At 41.0% G+C, this 9,018-nt stretch overlaps 1 protein-coding gene across 1 annotated transcript; it reads left to right on the forward strand.

Annotated features, from left to right (window-relative positions):
* Window positions 1-5,613: 5,613 nt before the first annotated feature.
* On the forward strand, window positions 5,614-7,070 carry LOC103782013 (E3 ubiquitin-protein ligase MARCH3; the record flags this gene model as incomplete). The annotated part of the gene is made up of 2 exons (XM_008949743.1): window positions 5,614-5,823; window positions 6,912-7,070. Coding segments are annotated over 2 exons (369 nt in total), but the record flags the coding sequence as incomplete, so codon positions are not given.
* Between the last annotated feature and the right edge of the window lie 1,948 nt (window positions 7,071-9,018).

Genomic DNA, 9,018 nt, shown 5'->3' on the forward strand with positions numbered 1-9,018 from the left:
ATATATCTATATATTTATATGTCTATAGATATACAGATATATAGATATACAGATATATCTATTTTTGTTGCACACAAATGGTTTTCCTGATCTTTAAAGATGCCCGTCATTCAAGAGAAACATTCTAAAACACCAGGCAATATCAGTCTTTCTTTGCATAAAGCCCAACACAAAATGCTCCAGTTGATCACTGCTGGCATGAAACCAGAAATTGCTGCAGTTTTGCTTATGTACAGGTGGTTTTCATCAGCATTCACTGCAGAGCTATCCCTGTGAAAAGAATAAAATGAACTGATATGTTTATGTGTAATACGCTGTTTTCTGTTCAAAGGGAAACACATGTATGGAAGTCAAGCCATTCCTGTCTTCTTCCCCTAATACCTTTAAATAAAAAACAGTGTGGTGGATTTTTTTTTCATACTCTGTGGAGTTCTCTTTGCTGCTGATATAAGTCCAGCAACATATATGCAAAATCAATTTTCCAAGGAAAATGTTGTGAACTAAAAGAGACTTCCTAGTAGAAACAGGCTGCAGCTGTAGGATCTGATCTGTAAAACACTATGTGTATACTTAGCTGTTGTGGGTCATCTAATTGAAGTTAGACCTATGGGGGTGAGTGCTTCCAGAATTTGGCCTTTGGCAGTGGTGAGAGAGATCAAGCTTTTGGAGGTGTTTTAGTGTTTTTCTGCTGGCAGCTCATGTGGTTGGGTTAGATAAACACCTACTCTGAGTCTCTCCATGGTGTTCTGGTCCTCAGTTGCTTCTGATTCTGATTATTTCCTTCTCCAAATGTAAGGCTTCACTTTGTTTGCACGTGCCTCAGACTGTCTCCCCTTTATGATGAGCAGTTCTCCAGTCTCCAGTTACATTTACTTAGGCGGAATGAAGTAAAACAGTTACACCAAAACTGAGTCCATTCACTTATCCCAGGAGTCTGAAGTTTTAGAGTATTTGACAATGTCAGATAAACATCTGTGTACATTCTCATTGAAAGGGGATTTTGGACAGTTTCATACATCTGTTTTCACCTGCTGTTCTAAATATCAGGTACAATTTTGGAAGCCAGTAGTGGGCTTATAGGCCAAAAGTCTCCCAGGGAGTGTTGCAAATTCACATTAAGTTCCTGAGCACTAAGAGTTTGCATTCGGTTGAGTTTAGTTGAATTATCTCGTGCAGATAATAATTTAAATCCAACTCTGGTTTGTGAAGTAACTGCAACAAACCCTTTTATGTGTGTTAGAAGTGTCAGCGTATGAAGTGAAGGCACATCAGCGTTTTCTCATGTCAAATGCAGTATGTCGGAAATCTGCAAAACATGAGCAAGTGCCTTCATAAAACTGTGTTAGCTTTGGGTTGTTCTAGCCTACCCCGCTCTTCTCAGGAGGCTGTTCCAGGGCAGAATCCTCTGAAGGCTGGGATTTTTTTTTTTTTAGATTCCTACCCTAAATTTATTTACAGCCAACTATTAGCCATTTGTTCTTAAGACAGCATTTTCCACTAGCTTAAGTAGCACTTCTACATCACGGAAGCCCCCCTTCAGTTCTTCTTCCTTTTGGGCATCTCCAAGATTCATTTAAAGTGTGACTTTGATGGGATGAATGAGTCAGACTTTTTAAGTCCCCCTTTATGGTGTGGGCTTTCTGTTTGCATTGCCCCATGGATGGATGGTATGGGTCATTTCAGCAACACCTGCCCCGTTTATCTGAGCTTCTCTGAGCAGACAGCCCCTGGGCTTGAGCAGTGTGTGCGCTCCATCTGGGAATGGAGCCACAGCCATTATCTCAGGGTTTTGGGAGGTGTTTAGCTTTTGAGCAGACCGTATTTGGTATGTGTCACTGGGAGGGATGCTGTGGGACCCCATATTTCCTTGAGGGGCTGGATTCTCATGAGGTGTGTTAGTCTCCAGGCACAGGGTTTCTTTGCTTGTATCAGGCATGAGGCAATACTGGGCTGTGGACCAGGCACTGCGCTTACGCGTTTGCTGCATTGATGCCATTGCCAAAGTCAATCCACCTAGTCTTGCTCTGGCTCTCTGCTGGTGTGTCAGGAACCAATGCTCACTTTAAGATAGTACTTGATAAAACAGGACTTTGCTAGGCAGGCCAGCATTTTGCTTCAGACATGACCCTTTTTATCACATTTTCCCCCTTCCGCCCCCCCAAACGGAAGTTATTACTGTGAGTAATAACAGTTATTACTGTCAATTTATTGCAGAACTAATTGACCATGTTGACACACTTTAGTAGGACCACACTTTAATAGGAAAAATTTCAGAGTAGCATAATACAGATCTGACAGTTGCATCTGATCTTGCATCTCATTCTTTGCCAGCAGGGTAGTCCCTACTGTGGTGCCACGCTAATTAATCAGCCTAGCACTTTGATTGGATCATTCTGGGTGTTTCAGTTTCACGGGAGGATTTGCTGACCTGGCTTTTTAGCTATCAAGTAACTTGACAGTGCACATTTTCAAAACAAAAGACTAAAACCTAGAATCTAAACAAAAGCAGATTTAGAAACGGGTTTGCACTACTTCAGGAGACAAACGCAAGCAGTGACTGAAATCCATGCAGCCATTGGATTTACTTTTCATTGCTTTTGACTTCCACTTCAGAACTAAAATTTCTCCAGCATTATCCAACATTAGACTGTAGAATACTAGGAGGTTTATTTATTATTTAATACTACTCCTGTCTGTCCTAGCCTCATCTAATAGTTTCATTTCTTGGGTGTGGCTTTGTTGATGTGGGTCAGACAAGGCATAAGGCGTGCAGGGAGCTGTCAGCCTGTGAAGCACTCTCATGCCACTTTGGTCTGCTCAAACTTTCAATCAGATTAGATGGTACACCATAAAGTGCTGTCTTAATTCAAGTACATTGTACTGTATCTCATGAAAGTTTTAAGGCAGAGGTGGCAGCACATGTGAGCTTCCTCCCATATCTGTATTCTCACTGAGGCCAATGAACAGTATTTCTTGCACTAGCTGAGCTGCATGGATGCCAAAAGACTCACAACAGACTGTGATTTGAGGATGCAGCCTCCACTAAATGGACTTTGAAAAGCTGCAGTGTATTCTTCACTGCCTAGTCACAGGGGAGATAGATAGTCACTACATGGCGTTGAGATAAGGAGACACTGGCATTTTAAGATCTGACCCAGGAAAGTGGCAAACACCTGCAATTTCCATTGAGATCAAGGAGAAGTACAGATCCTCATCAATTCTCTTGCGGGACACCTTTTAAACAAATACTTCTCACAAAACCTTTTCACAGGCATCTTTAAAAGCAGAATCTCCACTCCCAGGCGCTTTCAGTTCCTCTCATTTTCCTGGTTTCATATTACAGGGATTTCAGAGAATGAACCAGGTGAAGGTTGCAATCAGTCCTGTCTAGAAGTAACCAAATACAACTTGGAATTATTATACACACACCCTTGGGGTTTTTTTTAAGTAAATGGAATGAAAGTGCCAAGGAAAGTGGTGTGAGCTTTTCACACATGACCTTATATCATTCCATACAAAGTTACAATTAAAAAATGAGATGTTCAGATGTAAATGCATGTCTTTGTACAAGCTCTATTGAAGCAAGCTCTGCTTGCATCCTCTTTGTGTTCTCTGCCCTGTTCTGATGGGATGGGGTTGCTTAGCTGCTGGTTGGGGTGAACTCACCACACCCAGTATTCTGGTATAGTAAGTAATCTTGGCTTTAATACACTGCTTGAAAGGGAAGAAAAACCTAATACTGATTGCGTCTTTAACTTCTGTCTTCCAACTCCTGCATGTAGTAGTATGTAGCAGTTATGAAGCACTTCCCATTTTCTTAGGATTTTAAAAGTATTCAAGCAAATTAAAAGCTTATATCCTGCGAAAAATGTTTATGAACATATTTTTGTGTTCTCCTGTTCCTGAGTTATACGTGAAAGTGGATCTTAGGCTTCTGAGTTACTGTGTTGCAGTTAAACCTCACAAAAATCCTGTGAGGTAAATAATTTATTATTTCCCTCTGAGTAATGGTGAGTCTGAGGTAAACTTGTCTACTGATGCGGGTCTTTCTGCTAGTGCCGGATTGATGACTACCTGTTCCTGGCTGCACTCAGTGTCTTGGCTGTTGTTTTACCTCATATGAAGGTGGAAAGGTAAATGCTGTCTTTGTTTTCGTGGTGTGAGAAAAGTGGAAAAAGTTAAAGCAGGGTCTGGAAATAATAGAGTAGGATACCTACATGAGAAGTACTCATTAGCTTGCACAATGCTTTAGCCTTGCTCTCTCTTGCAAAAACTCTCAAGTCCTGCGGTTCCTCTGGGTCATTGCTGTAGCAGTTTAATAGGGAAAGGAAAAAAAAACAAAACCTGAGGTGACTGGAATAAAGGGCATTAACTAGTGAAGGGATTAAGTTGCCTCCCCAGCCTTACTTTTTGGAGGTAAAGAGACAGAACTTCGACTGACATGTAGAACACACTAGGAGGAATGAGAGAGCCAATCAGTCTAAGGGTGCATGAGCCTTATCCTCTTCCAGTGGTGTGGAGCTGGCAGTGGCTTTGGTTTGTTACTGCGTTGACAGCTGATGAAATAGCTCCCTGGAGGAGCATGACTTTCCTTGCCTTCACCATGGCCCCCACACTTGGAGTTGGGGGGCAGACTGGGAATTAATAGCCTGTCCTATGGCCAGCTCCAGCTGTGCAGGCAGCTGGGGTGATGACAGCTCACTCCACCTCTACAGCCCATTCCCAGCTTTAAGTGCTTAGATCATGGATTCTCTGAAGCAGATACAGTCCTGTGTGGTACCTGATGTGTTTACCCTTCGTGGCTAGGATACAGCCAACATATAGATGCATATACCTCCCAGGCTGGTCAGTTGGGTGTCCCAGGTGCCACGGTAAGAAACACTTGCTATCCTTCCTAGTGCTTTGCGTGCAGGCATATGCTCAAAGAACAAGAGAAAATAGAAGGATGCTGCAGAGAAAGTTTGACCAAATCTTATGGTTTACACTGACAAAAATCATAGGGCTTGATAATCTTTTTGTTCAAATATTTACTTGAATGATGAGGGGATTTTATTGTAGGCTGAACTTCATTCACCTCTGCTATCTAAAAACCTGTTTATAGAAACACGGGCATGGGGTCTTGGTAACTGTTCAGTCAGCCTTCACTTCAGCAGCTGACATTCAGGCACTCCATTTTGTAAGGTTAATTTCCTCTTAATAAAAGTAACCTTGTGTGCATTCAACTCAGCTTGCACATGGATATCACAAAGCAGGTTGAAATTGGCATTGCCAGTATTACAAGCAGAATGTAAAGAAGAAAAAAACAAAAAACAAAACTCATAAAATACCATACAGAATATCAGGGAACATTTTTTGTACTCCTGAGTTGTCAGGAGAGCATAAGATTCTTTCTGCATTCAGAAGGGAGTTTCTCAAAGAGTTCAGCAGCCAGAGGCAAAACACTTTGCCTTCTCAAGGCAGCTTTTACTACAGCTGAACAAAGGATGCAGCATGTACAGGCGGTCCATGTTCCCTCCTCAAAGGGACGGGTCTGCCTTTTGCATGCAAGCAGTTCCTCTTGGGTAAAACATCCTACCTTTTCTGACACGTGCTTTGTCTGCATTTTGCCTCCAGTGGCTGAGGAACCCAGGACCCCAGCACGAGAAGCGGACTCTCTTTGGAGACATGGTGTGCTTCTTGTTTATCACTCCGCTGGCGACCATCTCTGGCTGGCTGTGTCTACGAGGAGCAGTGGACCATCTGCACTTCAGTAGTAGGCTTGAAGCTGTTGGCCTCATTGCACTCACTGTCGCACTCTTCACTATTTACCTCTTTTGGACTCTAGTAAGTATTGCTTTTCTATTCAGCTCACAGCAATAAGGAAAAGAACAAACCAGAAGATTAATTATACAGAGTGCTGTAGAACAAGTGGACCATTGTACAAAGAATTGCTTTTACTTACCTACTGTACTGACAAATTGAAGTTACATCTGCAAGAAACCTCTTGGTTCCACACCATTCAAGTTTTCTAGAAAATCAAAAAGACAGTTTGCCTTTGAGGTCGGTAAGTCCCAAATCCCAAAGACCAGAGGGAACAGCAAGAAGGAGACAGGGATGTGGTATGGAGGAGTTCAAGACAAGTGCTACAGGAGCGATTTTCATCAGAGATAATGTGCAAAAGGTGAAGGCATAGTGCACAAAAAAGTGTTTGGTGAACAACCTAGCTGCCACTGAGGATTCAGATTTTATTCTAATCCAACATCTGGCCAGTTTTGCAGTTCAAAAGCCTTGGATGTGGGTGAATCTCATGCTTTCCCCATTCATCATGCTTGTGGTGCTCTGGGAAGTCCACAGCAAGAACACACCTTACACCTAGGTCTGTGGAAATTCAAAGGCAATCTAACCTGAGATACACACATGTTGGCAGATGGCTTAAACTCGCCTTGCTGAATCTGTACGATCTTGAATTTGATGTGCTCAGCAATAAAGCATTAGAAAGTGCAGCATGCGACCCTGTCAGCGTCTGCACACACCATCCAGCCAGTTATGTTATCTGTCTGTCCAACAACCTGCAGCATGATAGTACCCTGAACTCTTTCTTACGTTAAGTGGCTGACAGTAATTCTGCCTCTTGAGAAAGTCAGAGGCAGGATATCTGGGTTTTCATGTTATAAAAAAGGGAATGAGGGGCAAGCAGCAGCAGAAATTAGGGCGCTGACTGCTTTTCTTCTCTGCTGTGGCAGCTTGGAGAACAAGCCAGCTATATGGTCAGTCTCATCTTTGCCCACCACTTTTGGCTTATTTTTATCCCACCTGATTAGGATGCTTATTGGCTTTTTGTTCCGCTTAAAGGCATTTCCCCCCAAACCCCAAGTGATTCCTTGGAGAACTGCAGTGACTCTAAACACAGCGTATCTTTCTTCTCTCCCCAGGTATCCTTTAGGTACCACTGTAGATTATACAACGAATGGCGTCGGACCAATCAGCGGGTGATACTCCTAATCCCAAAGCCTGCCAATGTCCCCACCAACCACCAGTCCCTGCTGGGCCTGCAGTTTCTCAAAAGGAACTCAAAGGAGACAATCGTGTGATTTGGGCAGTTCTGCACTGGGACCACACACTAAAAATATTTTTCTCAATCTCATTTGGGTCAGACTCTGTCCAGAACCCAGGAATGTGCTATGCCTATGTACAGACTCTTAGTCAGTGGTTGAATTCAGATCGTGGATGCTGCAATCATAGGATATTTGCTAACCTGCCAAATGTATTTAGCAGATACTGTATGGAATCCTACAAACTTAAGGTAATACTTGAATCATCCAGTGATGTGACCTTTTTTATTGTTTAAAATGTTAAACTACGATAAGGAAACATGCAAAACAGGTTTTAAAAGTGCTTTATCACTTCCTGTTCCAAACATATTATTTCTCTGGGTAGCTGGACAGTAACCAGTTTCCTAAAGCACAGCAATGGCATTCCTCTAGCTGATTTTATTTGAAGGTCCTTTATATCAATATTTTTTGATTATTAGAACTTCTGTGTAATAAGTTCTTCAAATTTTTATATTATTTAAATGCTAACATTGATTAGAGATTAACTTATCTGTTCCCTATTTGGCAGGGAATATCTGACAGGAAAATTCTTCAGTAATAAATTTAGCATGTGCAAAAGAAATGACAGAAATTACCATAACATTCCTACTGAAAAATATTATCGTATGTAGCACTCAGGAAAAAAACAACAACAACCAAAAAAACCCCAGAACAGTTGTACTTTTTCCACTCAGAAGCAAGAAATTAGCAAAAACTTATTCACTGAAGTGCACATTCTGTTGGTGTGAATTCAGACTTAGACAGTTTACTCTGCGTTTACACCAAGCTGATTTTAGCCCTAATTGTAAGGCTTAATTTTGTAAGGAAGACTGCATACATAATGAGTGAGATCACGAGACATGTTTTAGGAAGCAGGAAATTGTCTTGCATAAAAACTAATTTAAAATTATTTTAAAGCTGTAGAATTCAGCTTGACAGGTAGATTTAGCAGAGTGCAAGTAAACTCTGACCTCCCATTGAAGTACTGAGACTAAAGGTTTTTAAAAACAATCTAATACACAGCATACGATGGAGACCAAACTGAATTTGGAGTGTAAAAACTGAACTTTTTTCCTGAGTGACATTATCTATTTCCCCTTGAGTTTATGTCCAATTCATTCAGCAATTCTGCACTCTCAGAAGAGACATACAGTTACATAGAGATTTACTTTACAGAACTACACAAGATTTCATTAACAAATGCTGCTAGAATTAGAAATTGATATGTAGCATCTTTGAATAGATTATTTGTTTTCAAAATGTGCATAGATGACACCACCACCATATGCTTCATTTTCCAAACTCTGCAGGAACTGGAAATAAAAAGGAACACATAGCAAGAAGGCTAATAATTTATAATTTAAGTAGTTTAAGATACTATGGGCGTTTACCATCAGATGAGAGCTGATTTGGTGTTATAAGTGCTCCATGGGTGAAAAAGCTTAGTACACAAAACCAAATATGTTAGCTTCTTTATTCTGTCTTTGTACTAGTCTAGCTGTAGCCATGTTATATTGTCTAGATGTAGTCATGTTATTTAACAATATCTTTGTAACTGTCAATTTCATGGGGATATAAGAACTACCTACAGAAAGCAATAACAGCCTCATTCAGACATAAAACTAGTTTCACAGCAAGCCAAGATGCATAAGAAATTTGTGGATGTGCACTTATTAGTCTGACAATAAGGTCAGTGGTTGCTCACATGTTTGGCAGTAAATACCTGCTTCTTTTCCAGACAAAATTATACATGATTCTGAAGACATGGACACCACAAACTCTGTGATGGCGTGAAATCTGTAATGATTATTTTTTTTAACCCTCTTCCTAAAAGCAACTAACTGGGTAGAATAGTGAACTTGCATCTAAGCAGAGAGTTCCAGATTAAAGAAAAACTTGCTAGCCATGGCTGCAGAAATAAAGCAATGTGGTGGTTTAAACCACTTTT

The sequence above is a fragment of the Merops nubicus genome, unplaced genomic scaffold, assembly GCF_000691845.1.
Source record: "Merops nubicus isolate BGI_N331 unplaced genomic scaffold, ASM69184v1 scaffold53971, whole genome shotgun sequence".
In the NCBI taxonomy this organism is placed as follows: Eukaryota; Metazoa; Chordata; class Aves; order Coraciiformes; family Meropidae; genus Merops; species Merops nubicus.